Source organism: Rhinolophus hipposideros (genome assembly GCF_964194185.1).
Source record: "Rhinolophus hipposideros genome assembly, chromosome: 19".
Lineage (NCBI taxonomy): Eukaryota > Metazoa > Chordata > Mammalia > Chiroptera > Rhinolophidae > Rhinolophus > Rhinolophus hipposideros.
Genome location: NC_138065.1, coordinates 37357949 through 37371343, shown reverse-complemented (window position 1 = coordinate 37371343; position 13395 = coordinate 37357949). Strand labels below are relative to the sequence as shown.

General features: G+C 37.0%; 1 protein-coding gene across 8 annotated transcripts in view; it reads right to left on the bottom strand.

Moving 5' to 3' along the window:
• Positions 1–13395, bottom strand: part of RPS6KC1 (ribosomal protein S6 kinase C1) — a 141881-nt gene that overhangs the window by 34734 nt on the left and 93752 nt on the right. For all 8 annotated transcript variants that reach the window (XM_081026976.1, XM_081026974.1, XM_081026978.1 and 5 more), the window contains 2 exons: positions 5082–5129; positions 3733–3865 (listed from right to left, as the gene is read on the bottom strand). In XM_081026976.1, coding sequence (XP_080883102.1) covers positions 3733–3865; positions 5082–5129 — 181 coding nt within the window. The remainder of the gene's footprint in view (positions 1–3732; positions 3866–5081; positions 5130–13395) is intronic.

The following is a 13395-nucleotide window of genomic DNA, read 5'->3' as shown; positions in this document are numbered from 1 at the left end:
GACCCACTTTCATGTGGTTTTTTAAAGCAGATAGGTAGGGAGTATATGTTTATATACATAGGAAATTTTCCCCCTATTTCTGGAGAATGAAATTGGGTATTCAAGTGAATAGGGAGGGGAGATTTTCATTTTAATTTGTATACTTCTACATAGTTCAAATTTATTTCATTATATATTAGTTTTTTAAAAAATTTAAACTAGTTAATAAAGAGAATAATTTCACCCCTTGGGTCCACAAATAACTTAGGGAGAAATTCTTTCCCATCCCCCATCTATTTGGTGTGTCCACACTTGGAGGCTTTTCCAATCATTTTCTTCTAACCTAATCATTCATCTTCTCTCTTAGTATTCAACAATTATACATTGAGCACCTTCTGTGTACTAAGCATTCTGCTAAATGCTGGGATATGTATGATGAATATGACAAAAATCCCTAACCTTAGGAACTTAAAAGGTTTTAATAACACTCGTGACTTTGACTGAATACAATTATTTTCCCATGTTTTCTTCCTCAGAGTTAAAATAAGAGATTCATTAATAGAAACAATGAATATTTTAAACTTCTCTCCTCAAATCTTGTCTGGTATATCCAACTGCCTACCTACTCAACATCACCTTTCTTTCAGTTATTTGAGCCAAAAACCTTGGAGTCATGCGAGAATCATGCCAGTTCTACCTTCAGAATACATTCAGAACCTAATAACCATTTCTCACCACCTCCAGCACTAGCACTTTGTCCAAGCCCCCCTATTTTCACCTGGATTGCTGCAACAATTTCCAAACTGGTCTCCTGCTTTTGCCTTTGCCCCTCTATATTCTATTTTCCACAAAGCAACCAGAGTGCTCCTTAAAGGTCCCTCCTTTGCTCAATGTCCCCTAATGACTGCCTACCTAGTCAGACTAAAAATCAAATTCTTAAAATAGCCTACAAGACCACTCAAGATCTGCCCACCTGCCTCCCCATCTCTCTAAGCTCAGTTCCTGCCTCTCTTCCCAGGCTGCTCCAGCCCCACTGACCTTGCTGTTTCTTATACGCCAAGTACACTCTTGCCTCCAGACCTATGTACTTGTTTTCTCTTGCCAAGACATTCTTCCCTCATGTATCCACACTGCTCCTTCTCTCACTTCCTTCAAGTCACTGGCCAAATGTCTCTTCTTAATAAGGAGCCCGCTCTACATAAAATAGCAACCCCTACTTCACCCTTCTGGCATTTCCTTCTCCCTTCCTTTATTTAATTTATCTCCATCTGATATACATTTACTTATGTATTTGCTTATTGCTTGTTCTGCCTCAATAAAGTAAGCTCCACGTGGGCAGAGTCTTGGTCTATTTTGTTCATGGCCATATTAGAACTAAGCCTGTATCCCAGTAAGCACTCAATTCATTTCTGACTGAATGAATTAAAAATATAAAGGGTGCAGCCGAACGGCTCAGTTGGTTAGAGCGCGAGCTCTTAACAAGGTTGCCAGTTCAATTCCCCATGGGATGGTGGGCTGTGTGCCCCCTGCCACTAAGATTGAATGAAAATGGTGACTGGACACGGAGCTGAGCTGCGTCCTCCACAACTAGACTGAAGGACAACGACTTGGCTTGGAGCTGATGGGTCCTGGAAAAACACATTGTTCCCCAATATTCCCCAATAAAAAAATTTTTTTAAAAATGGACAGAAAATGAGTCCAAGAGACTCATATGAATCATGAATAGTTTTGTATGCAAAGGGAAGCTAAAACCACAAATCATAAATATTCAAACATTCATATTATGGAAAAAAACAATTGTTCAACATTTACCTTTTTAGTAATAGTTTATCCCACATATGAAAGTGATCTTTTTTATGATACATGTACAACTTCCTAATTCACAGAGGTAACAAAGAAAGTACCACTAACATGTGAAAGACAACACACTGTCCAGCTCACTTGATTGCTCAAACCAAATCCGAGCAATTACCCTAGAGCCTTTTCTCCCAAACATCAATTTCATCACAGGTACCATGGACTCTACCCTCAAAGCATCTCTGCTAGTACCCTAGAAGGCCATGCCATCATCATCTCTTGCCTCGACTACTTTATTAGACTTCTCACCATTTCGATTCTTGTCTTTCTACAACAGCCAGTGATCTTTTTGTAATGTAAATCAGACCTTGTCCCTGCTTCAAATGTCCAATGGTTTCCCAAAACACTTGAATAAAAGCCAAAGTCCTTACCCCGCAATAGAAGGCTCCTGCCTACTTCTCCAAAGCCTCATACCATATGTCTTTGTCTTTGAGACAGATTAAAAGATTTTCTATGCTACTGAAGTAAATTCAGTTGAAATAGTCTTAGGGAGTATAAGAAAAGGTGAGAAGATGGCAGAAGAAAAACTGAAGTATGACTGGAGAAGGAAGAGAAGAACAGGAAGAGAAAATTGCAAACAGCAGAGGTAAACTAGGATTGAAAATTTGCCACAGATAATCTCCAACATGAATAATCCACCCTGGGTAATAGAATATGGACTATAATTACATTCATCCTACTGACCTTGTTCTAAATTATTATGGATTATTACTATGCAAGTTATTTTTGTTCCACACCAGAGGTGGCTGTATTCCGCTATCAGATGACATGACCTCTAATTCAATAATGTCTGTAATGCACTGGTATCCTCAGATAAAAGCTGTCTATAATGTCTGAATAAAGGTGAATTAGTTATCCAATTCACACACGCAATTAACTCTCTTAATACCTGAGAGACCATGGAGCCCCTTCTGAATTTCCTATTAAATACCACATATGGAGGTCTTCCCTCCATCTGTAGTTATCTTGTACTGTACTTCATAATAAACAGTATTAATAGTTTATTGCCCCCGTCAAAAATCTAACTCATTTGCTTAGGAAAATGAATTAAAATCAAATGCTATACCTATTAGTAAAGCACAATAGTTCTTTATTTTCAGGAAAATAATAACACCTTCATGAAATTTGAAAAATAATTTAATTTTTTTCATTATTTTGAGAACACCACTTAAAAGCCAAAAGTTAATATTTATTATGTGAATGTATACTTATATGCTGTATTCAATCATTTTAAATAAAAAACTATTATTTAAATTCAGGCATTAAAGGGCAAAAACAAATCAAATCACAGTATTTTTTTTTTGCCACCTGTTCCCTCTACTAAGAGGTAAAATTTCATAAATAGTTTGAAGGCAGAGTACGATGCCTCTGCTTTATACCCATCTGTGAAGCCAACGGCTGTATTAGTAAAAACCCAGATTAGAATAACGAGGTCATGTCAAATGTCAAGCAAATACCCGTGCCTTCTAAAAAAGGAGGGAATTAATTAATTCTTCAGGGGATGCTTTTTATTTTAGTCATCTAACATTAACATATCCTTTCAGCAGAAAACAAGAGAACAAAATAAAATCTCTAAAATAAATCTTGGCTCTCGCAGCACCCACTCACCTGAAAGTTCTCATCATATCAGATCACCTCTAGGAGATAGTAAGTAGTTAAGTTTATCTAAGAATGTCGTATTTCTGATGAAACCTGCTGCCTACCTGGGTTGTGATGTTTCCCTCCCAACTCAAAGTGGGGAAGGAAAGCAAAGGAATAAGGAAACAGTTCCTTACATGTGCTTCATTATGTTTTATCTGCTCATGTAATGACAGAAGTAAGAAGGACATTCTAGAAACTACAAAGCTAAGTAGGTGACATTCTTCATTCCATAAACAACTGAGAGCACAAACCAACCTTCCACGTGCTGCAGCACAAGAAACACCGACTCCTCAGAAACGATGTACTTGTGCAGACACACCATGTTGGGTACCCGGCGGGGGATGATGGTCTTTCTGTTCCCGCTGTATTCACTGCTTTTCCTGAGACCCTGACAGAGAACAAAAAGGTCAGTTGTACCCTCAGCTGCCTTTGGAGCCTGCTGTGCTCTGTGTTTATCAACCAAACTAATCTATCCAAGTTACTCTGGGCTTCAGAGAATCCACTCATCTGCTGCGCTATGCCCCTGTCCCTGGAGGCTCTGCTGATGGCATCTGGCGTGAATCCAGAGAACGGAAGATGCCACAAAGCTGCCATTAAAATCAATTATGTGGGTCAGTGTTTTTATTAGAGATGCTCTCAAACGAAGTCATCAGGATGACACACAGTTATTTCTCTATGACCTTTTCTTAAGTTTTATTTTACTTGTGTATATCTTTGAAAGCAGTGGACCCTGTAAGATCAATTCAGATTCCTGAGCCACAATAGGTATTTCTACATGAAACATGTAATTCTAAAATCCTACTCCCAAAAAGTACAAAGATTATTTTAAGTTTTCTCCAAAGAAACAAGTGTATGTAGTTTCTGATGTCATACCTTGTTTTGAAAATCTAGGGAAATGTCAGTGATAAAGTACACTCATAAAAAGAAATTTGTTTTAGTATATGTCAACGCGACCTGCCATGCTGATAAGTAAAAGCAAAAGTATCAGAAAAAGAAATATGAAATTAATGTGAAATTGATTTATTCTAGATTCTGTGGCAATGCTTAAATTGGGATACTTTTAGAATATGTACTGCCACAATCCATTTCAAATACAATTTCGAAATTAAAAAATAGGGGTTTTTCTCTTTTTTCGTTTAATTACAAATTGAGTTACATGGAAAATCAAATTGAATTTAGATCAAAAAGAGGACCAGGGATGTTGATAACATTTCCCAAATACCTGTAACAAAGGCTTTAAGGCAAAATTTCAGCACTTAAGAACTAATCATAATCAAAGGTGAGACTGTAAGTGGTCTTCACAAATTATACAAAATGTATTAGAGAGTTATTTAAACTATACACTACACATTTAAAAGAGCACGAAACGAGTCTTCAACGTATCCATATTATTTCCTCCATGCTCTCTTACTTAAAACGCTTTTTAAACATATGCTATAGAGTATATATCAACTGTGATGGAAGGACAAAAAAATAAATACAGATCACCACAAACATAAAAGAACATTCAAACACCCAAGAAAAAAATATTAAATAATTTTTCTTTCAGAAGCTAAATTTGAAAATAAATTTCTATTTTCATTAAACGTACAAATTCTACTTACTTTTAAAATGAATGTCTGTTCTGTCCTTGTGTCCATTACAAGTAAAACCTACATAAAAGATGAGTAATAATTTATTCATAATACAATGAAACATTAATTCATAACTTATTAAAACTATACTTTTAGGATTTGTGGGGAAGTATTGGAATTGACTCTGCCAAGATTGTTCATTTCTGAATAGATGTTTTTTTAAAGCCACCAAATCACAGGATTAAAAAATAGTCTTATCTAAAGCGAGCTTTATTATGGTTTCCTTTTCTAAAAATGCCATATTTTGGAAACATTACTGAGTTTCCTAGACATATTTTAAAATATATTTATTAAAAGTAAAGGGAAAATTATTTAGACAAAGAATTTTTCCTCATGAAACATTTATGGTTAAGAAGTAAAAAGACATTTTACAGGAAATACTTAAGTCTCAATTTTCTTCCTAAAATCCCTTGCATAGCAACTGGCGATAGTGTGATCTCAATAACTCAGGCTCTAAGGTATTCTTCTTGTACTCCTTCTCCATCCTGGACTCATCCTGAACTTCTCTTTTTCCATCAGCAAATCCTGTCTGCTCTATCTTGAGAGTGTATCCAGAATCTGAACTCACCTCCCCACTTCTACAGCTATTACCCTGATCCGAACAAAGACTCATCTGAATCATCACAATGGCCTCCAAACAGCTCTCTCTGCTTCCATCTTTGCTGCCCTATGGTCTGCCCTATGGTTTTCTTTTCCAAACGGAAGTAGACCACGTCACTCTACTCATTCAGAAAACAGGCCTTAGTCCAAAAAATGATCTCAAGACCTTTCATAACCTCACACACTGCCCACTCAAACTACCCATTACCCTCACCCATCTGGATGGATGGGAGAGAAGGGGAATTATCCTACCATATTAATATTTTATTATTTTGCATACATTATATCAGAGGTTGGCAAACTTTTTCTGTAAATATCCAGACAGTAAATATTTCAGGCTTTGCAGGCCCACGTGGTCTTTGTTGCAGCAATTCAAACTCTGCCATGTAGCACAAAAGTAGCCACCATCTGAAATGGGCTATGGTGGGGAAGCATTTACACCACAGAAATATGCGAGCACTATGAACAGGTGTTTTTCCTCCAATTCCAGAGAACTGGGAGTCAAGAATGAAAACAAAAGATGTCAAGTTCAGGAAAACAAAGAATGGTGAGAAGAAACAGGCCAGTTAAGATGGGGAGTCAGTGTGAGAAAAGCATGGTAAATTCCATTTTAGACAGGATAAAGTCTAATAGCAACACTGAAGTAATAGCAACACTGGCACCTTTTTGACCTCTCTTCTGAGTATCTTACACAGTGTGTATGTCTCCATTTAATTTCAATTGAATATTCCCGCAGGTATCTCCTGATCTCACCCCATCCTCTTACCAAAGCCCTGTCCCTACTAAAAACAAACCAAAATCCTGTTGCTCCTCCTACAGTACTGAATAACACTACCATCCACGGAACCCCCCCAAACCACAAAGTTCCATGCATCACTAAGAATTTCCTGTGCCCTACCTTCATGAGCAGTGACCAAGTCCAGTCAATTCTACCTCCTGAGTATTTTTCTTATCTACCCGCCACTCTCTCTCACCTACCACGCTTTAAGTGTTTACTATGTACTAAGCTTTAGCCACATGTAATCAATGTTAATTCTTTCAACTACCCAATGAGATCATTTTACCATTTCTACTCTATGAAGACATTATAGCTTCACCTATAGAAGCTATAATGGTAAATAATAATGGTACCTACCATATGTGAGAATTTTAGTGAGCTAATCCTGTAAAAGTGCTTGGTATGGCTGGTTATTATTACTGCTACCTCTACTATTTCGGCGTCTCCCTGAAATGCCCCCCACAACTTACCAAACAAGTGCTCATCTTTCCACATTCAGCTCAAATGTCTATCTCTCAGTAACACTGATTCTTTTCTTCCTTTGTTTTCCCACTTGTATACAGTACCAACTTCTACTGTCGCACTTCTAACCCTCCAATTTGGTTTTATGTTGTAGGCAGAATAATGGTTGCCAAAGACGTTCATCCTTTAATGTCCAGAACCTGTGAATATGTGATGTTACTGACAAAAAGGACTTTGCGGAGGTAATTAAGGTCCAGACCGTAAAACAGATTATCCTGGATTCTCAGAGTGGGCTCAGTCAAATCACATGAACCTTTGAAAGTACAGAATTGTCTCTGGCCAGAAGTGGAAAGTACAGAAATGACACAACAGGAGAGGAAATCCGAGAGATTCAAGGTATGAGAGGGGTACGCAGTTGCTGGCTCTGATATAGAGGCCCACAGGTAAGCACTAGTGAGAGGCTTCTAGAAGCTCATAGCAAGCATGAGAAGAACAGGCAGCTTCTAGAAGCAAAGACCAGCCATTTGCTGAAAGCCAGGCAAGGAAGAGAGTTCAGTCTTACAACCATAAAAGAAAAAAAAAGAATTCAGCCAGCACCTGAATGAGTCTGAAAGTAAATTTTCTTCCCCAGAGCCTCCAGTAAGGTATGCAGCATTGCCAACACCTGGATTTTAGCCCAAAGTGACCCCTGCCGGACCTCCAATCTGAAGAACTGTGACATAACAAATTTAGTTGTTTTAAGCTGCTAAATTTGTGGTAACTTGTTATAACAGCAATAGAAAACTGTACGTGGCAAAAACTGTATTTCTTCCAACACTGTGTCTGCCATAGTAAATGTTCAATAAATATAACTGAATGAATTCAGGTATGAAAGTTTGGAAGGTAGATGGTAATAGGGGAATGGAGCTTAGAAATTAAGTCAAGACTAGAGATTTATAATTGAGCATTCTCCACAAAGACATGAGAATGCAACTGGAATACTTGCATACCAGGCACTATGCTGGGTTTTAAAGCATGAAATCATGTCATGTTCTCAACAATTCAATGAGGTAGGTATAATTTTATTAATCAGTTTTACAGAGGAGGAAGCAAACATAAAACTGTTAGCTTAATCATGTCCACAAAGCTAAAAAGTAGTATATGTGAGATTGAAACCCTAACAGTCTGGTTACATGGTTCTTCGTCTTTAACTGCAAAACTACACTATTTATGTCTGAATTTTGAAAATTATACGCAGTTGGAACATTGAAGGTATATAAGACAACCACCAAAACTGTAGTAAAAAAAGTATAAAGGAAAAATAGTGGTTCAGAAAGAAGAAAACCAGACAATACAGTAATTCAGATGTCAGGGGAAAAGAATGCTTGAGATCAAAGTAATCATCTATGCCAAACACCAAAGAGAAGCCATGAAGAACAAGGAATGAGATCTGAGTATTGCCTCGGGCAGTTAGGTAGCCACTGGTAACTTTCAATACCACATTATGCAGTGAATTGGTCGGGACAGAAGCCAGACTCCTCTGAGCTAATAACGGGCGATAAGAAAACGGAGGTGACATACATAAATCTCTCAACAGAGAAATATGTCAGAAAAAGGAAAAATACTAAAATGAAAGAGTTGGTACACCATATACAAGAATCAACTCAAAATGGATGAAAGACTTAAATGTAAGACCCCAAAACCTTAAAACTCCTAAAAGAAAACATAGGCAGTAAACTCTGACATTGCTCTTAGTAATACTTTTCCTAATCTACCTCCTTGGACAAGGGAAACAAAAGAAAAAAATAAACAAATGGGACTACATCAAACTAAAAAGTTTTTGCACAACAAAAGAAACCACCAAAAAAATGAAGACAGTCTACTGAAGATATTCACCAATGATACATCTGATAAGGCGTCAATATCCAAAATTTACAAAGAACTCATACAACTCCACACCAAAAAAACAACAACAAACAAACAAACAAACAAAAAACAATCCAATCGAAAAATAGGCAGAGGACCTGAATAGACAGGATGGCTATCGTCAATAAATCAACAAACATCAAGTGTTTGCGAGGCTGTGGAGAAAAGAGAACCCTCGTGCACTGTTGGTGGAATTGCACATTGATGCAGCCACTATGGAAAACAGTTTGGAAGGTCCTCAAAAAAATTAAAAATAGAACTACCTTCTGACCCAGCAATTCCACTTCTGGGTATTTATCCAAAGAAATCAAAAATACTAATTTGAAAAGACACATGCACCCCTGTGTTCACTGCAGCACTATTTACAACAGCCAAGATACGGAAGCAACACAAGTGCCCGTCAATAGATGACTGGGTAAAGAGGTGGTACATTTGTACAATGGAATGTTACTCGGCCATGAAAAAGAATGAAATCTTACCATTTGCGACAACATGGATGGACCTAGAGAATAGTATGCTAAGAGAAAAAAGTCAGACTGAGAAAGACAAATACCATATGAGCTCATTTACATGTGAAATCTAAAGAATAAAATAAACAAACAAAAAAGAAACAGACTCACAGATACATAGAACAAACTGATGGTTATCAGAGGGGAGAAGGGTTGGGGAGCTGGGTGAAACAGATGAAGGGATTAAGAAATACAAATTGACAGCTTCAAAACAGTCATGGAGATGTAAAGTACAGCACAGAAAATATAGTTAATAATGTTGCAACAACTATGTATAATGCCGGGTTGGTACTAATCAGGGGATCACTGCATAAATTATGTCAATATCTAACCACTATGCCGTATACCTGAAACTAATATAAAATAATATTGAATATCAGTTATAACTGAAAAAAATAATTGTTTAAAAATTAGAGCACTCACTTTTAATAAAACGACTGCAAAAAAATAGATACGTAGATCTATTCTCTCCATAATTTCCTTTTAGCTACATGTGCCACCAATCTTGAACCTTTATGGCATGGAAACACATTTAAAGAACTTGAACCTTGATAGTTAAATTAACACACCGTGAGAGCAAAAGGAGATACCAGGGCCCTCTCTCCGCCACAAAAGGACTCAATGAACATAGAGCCTGTGAAGACATTTAGGGTTCCTTAAATCTCACGTGTTGTGTGACTCTTTTAAGCCACTCACCAGAATGTCAATCCTATTTCAATAAGATACATCTCATCTATATGAAATTGAAAACGTTGCACTCGGTAAAAGGTATGGAATCTGTACAAAGGAAAGAACTTCTCGTTCCTACCAGAGCCTCTTAATTGACTAAACAGAATGCACATGCCTAAATCAGAAGTGATATCTCTTTGCTGGCCTCACTTAACCATGAAGCACGAAGTGGATCAGATAAAAAGGCCAAATTAAGATCGATAAACGTGGCTGGGAAGTGCTGCTTTGTTTACATTTTACTTTCTTCTCCTACCAAGTTTGTTTGCAGCTAGACAACATTCACATTGAGGCAATAAACACAAGAACATATGGGATTTTTTTAAAATGTGCCCTTTGACTGTCAATTTCTCCCAAACAGGTGTTGGCTAAATGATTATAAATTGGCCTCTGGATACACCTCTTCAACTGAGCCGTATAGGGCTGGTGATAATATAATTAGACCTAAAAAACATCAGGCTGCTGAATGCTTTCCATCTGTTTGGCAATAATGTTTAGTTAACAATAGTCTTTAAAAGAAGCACCTTCAACTTCAGTTCTTAAAGTTATTTATAGAGCCATTCTTAACACACCAGCACTCCTGCTAACAGGAGTTTAAGCCACTTGGAAATTATTAGCCATACGGCTGTATACAAAGAGAAACGACTGCATTTAACATCTCTCTCTTTCCACATGTACACGCTTCAACCTCATTTAAAGTCATTTCTTAATGAACAGTGCTGTGGAGCTGCATTAATATTACAGTTGCACGCACAAAGATCATAAGGAGCTAAACATTTTTGTAATGCCAACAGTAGGCCAATCTGTAATGAAGCTGTCAGCATAAAGGACAAAATAATAGCTTCTTTAACCCTCAAACAGGATTTGTTCATTTGTGGACTAGAACACATCAATTTAAAAACTACTCATGGGTTTGCTCACCTTTGTGAAGACAAAAATCTAATTTGGTACTAATTTGATACAATTGTCTTTCCAACAAAAGGCTCCTAAAACCATCGTTTATTTCATAATAAAACAAGTACTATAACTAAAACTGTCATGAAATAATTATCTTGGATAGCACACCTTATTGAGAGAATACAATTAATGTATTTCTCCCTTTCATTTTTCACGCTTGCTTATCAGCACTATATTAACATATGGTCTAACGGAAGAGATTACTCTGTCTTTGCCCGTAGTAATAATATACAGAATGACTGCACCTCACTGGGAGAAAAAAAGCAAACAACTTATCCCGTAAGGATTAGCCTCATTTGTTCTTCAGTTCCACAGCACATTGAGACTTGTCCACTCTTCTGTCCTAACAGCAGTAGGAAAAGCTCCAACTGACTATAGGTCTGGGTCTGTTTGTTAATTATAATTGGGAAGGTCTAATATTTAACTAGGTTCTACCTTGAAAGACAGGGAGAGTGGGGGAATATATCGAAAGCATCAAATGATGATTTTTTAAGCAAATGAAGAATAAATTTGGAGAAAAGAGAAAGGTGCTACTATACAGACACAATGATTGTGGTGAAGAAGCAAGTAGAGACAGCTCCCTTCACTGAAGAGTGTCACCCATTCTTGAATCTTTTTAGATATTTAATTTCAATGTTGACATTCAAAGTCTGTAAGTCTGTAAAAATAACTTCAGCTCCAATTCCTTTAAAAAGAAAGATTACCTGGGTAATTTGAGGGAACATCTGTCTCTACTTTGGTGCCTGTTACTTCATAAGACTCCAGAATAATTAATAAAAGTTAGAAAAATGTTTAAGAAAAGCCTACAGAGGGAGTTACTTATCTTCAGCAAACACAGCCTTTCCCTTTGTGGTGTCACAGTACTATTCATATTTGCTACATACAATCTGAACTTCAATCATGCAAGTTTTACTACAGGGCGTTCACACATAAATAACATACCAGAAAAGAAAGGGAGCAACATAAGGAAGCCAGAAAAAATACACAAGCCCAATTCTGCAAGTGAGACAGATTTTCTCGACATAGTTTCAGATGCGTCAGATTTTACTTACTATGTGCTCTTAAAATAGTCCACCCTTAACAACCATTATTAGGCGAGTTATAAACTAAATTCATCTTGGCGGCATTGCAGGAGCTGGTAATGTTACTCATTTGCAGAAATGGATTTAAACAACAAACCTAGAGCAGCAGATCTTTGCTTTCCCCCCAAGACCACATGGTGATATTCAAATGTTATTTATATTCACTGCTAAAAACCCATCTCATTTTGTATGCTTATAATATTCCAAATGTATTTCTCTGTTAGTTGTTCATTCCATACCTTATTCTCACAAGATATGCCTTATAAAAATTCAACTACCAGAAAACAAGAAATTGGTGACCTTTACTATCAACAATTCTCCTCACTGGGGTCTAACTGTTTCTTGCTTTGGCATTAGACGCCTAGCAGTTTTCCCTGTACCACTGCCCAGCAACTCCAAAACAGAAGATGTTGAGCCTACAGCTTTAGCCCGTCAGAAGCTGCAGCATCAAGAGCGTCAGCATGAACAGACTGTGTAGAGGCACTTCTCTCATGTTTTGCCATGAGACCAATCTGTTCTTGGTGGTCATATACGCACAAAGGTTTCACTGATGAGAACTGAAGTATAAAGAGGAAAATTCAACATGGATACTTATAACCTCTAGTCTAAAGGATATTTTCATTTACTACTCCCAAGGATCTATTTGCAGTAAAGCATATAAGGTACTCCTAGGATTTAAAGGAAAATAGAAAGAAAAAAGTCCTTTGGAGTTTCATCAGTCTTAGTTACGCTAGAATTTTCAACATGGCCCATTATCATGAAGTGAACAAACAATCCAAAGAGGGTAGTACTCTGTGGATTGACGGCAGTCAAAAAAATCACCAACCAACTCCGAACAAAGAGAAACATGTACCTCTTTGAGGCAGGTTGAGTTCTCCAGGCTTCTATATATAACCTAAGAAATATCTTCAAAGGTCGGAAACAGACTGAATCTACAGTCTGTTTGTATGTAGTACTCACGATCCACATTTCTTTCTAGTTACTAAAATCCAAAATACCACAATTCAAAGTATACTTTAAATGTTTATCCAAACACCTTTAACTCCTAAAAAAATCCCCTATTTCAAGTTATCTAAGGATCTGTCATAACTACAGACAAATTGGGGCAGGAACAGGAGGAAAAGGATGACATTAGCAAGAGGAAGGAACACAAAACTATGTTGGTAAATAACTCATTTCTCTATAAGAAAACAACTAATTTTAGATTTCTTTAAATGCCCAGACATTTATAAAGGTTTTAATATGCTAATTTTTTAATTAAAAGA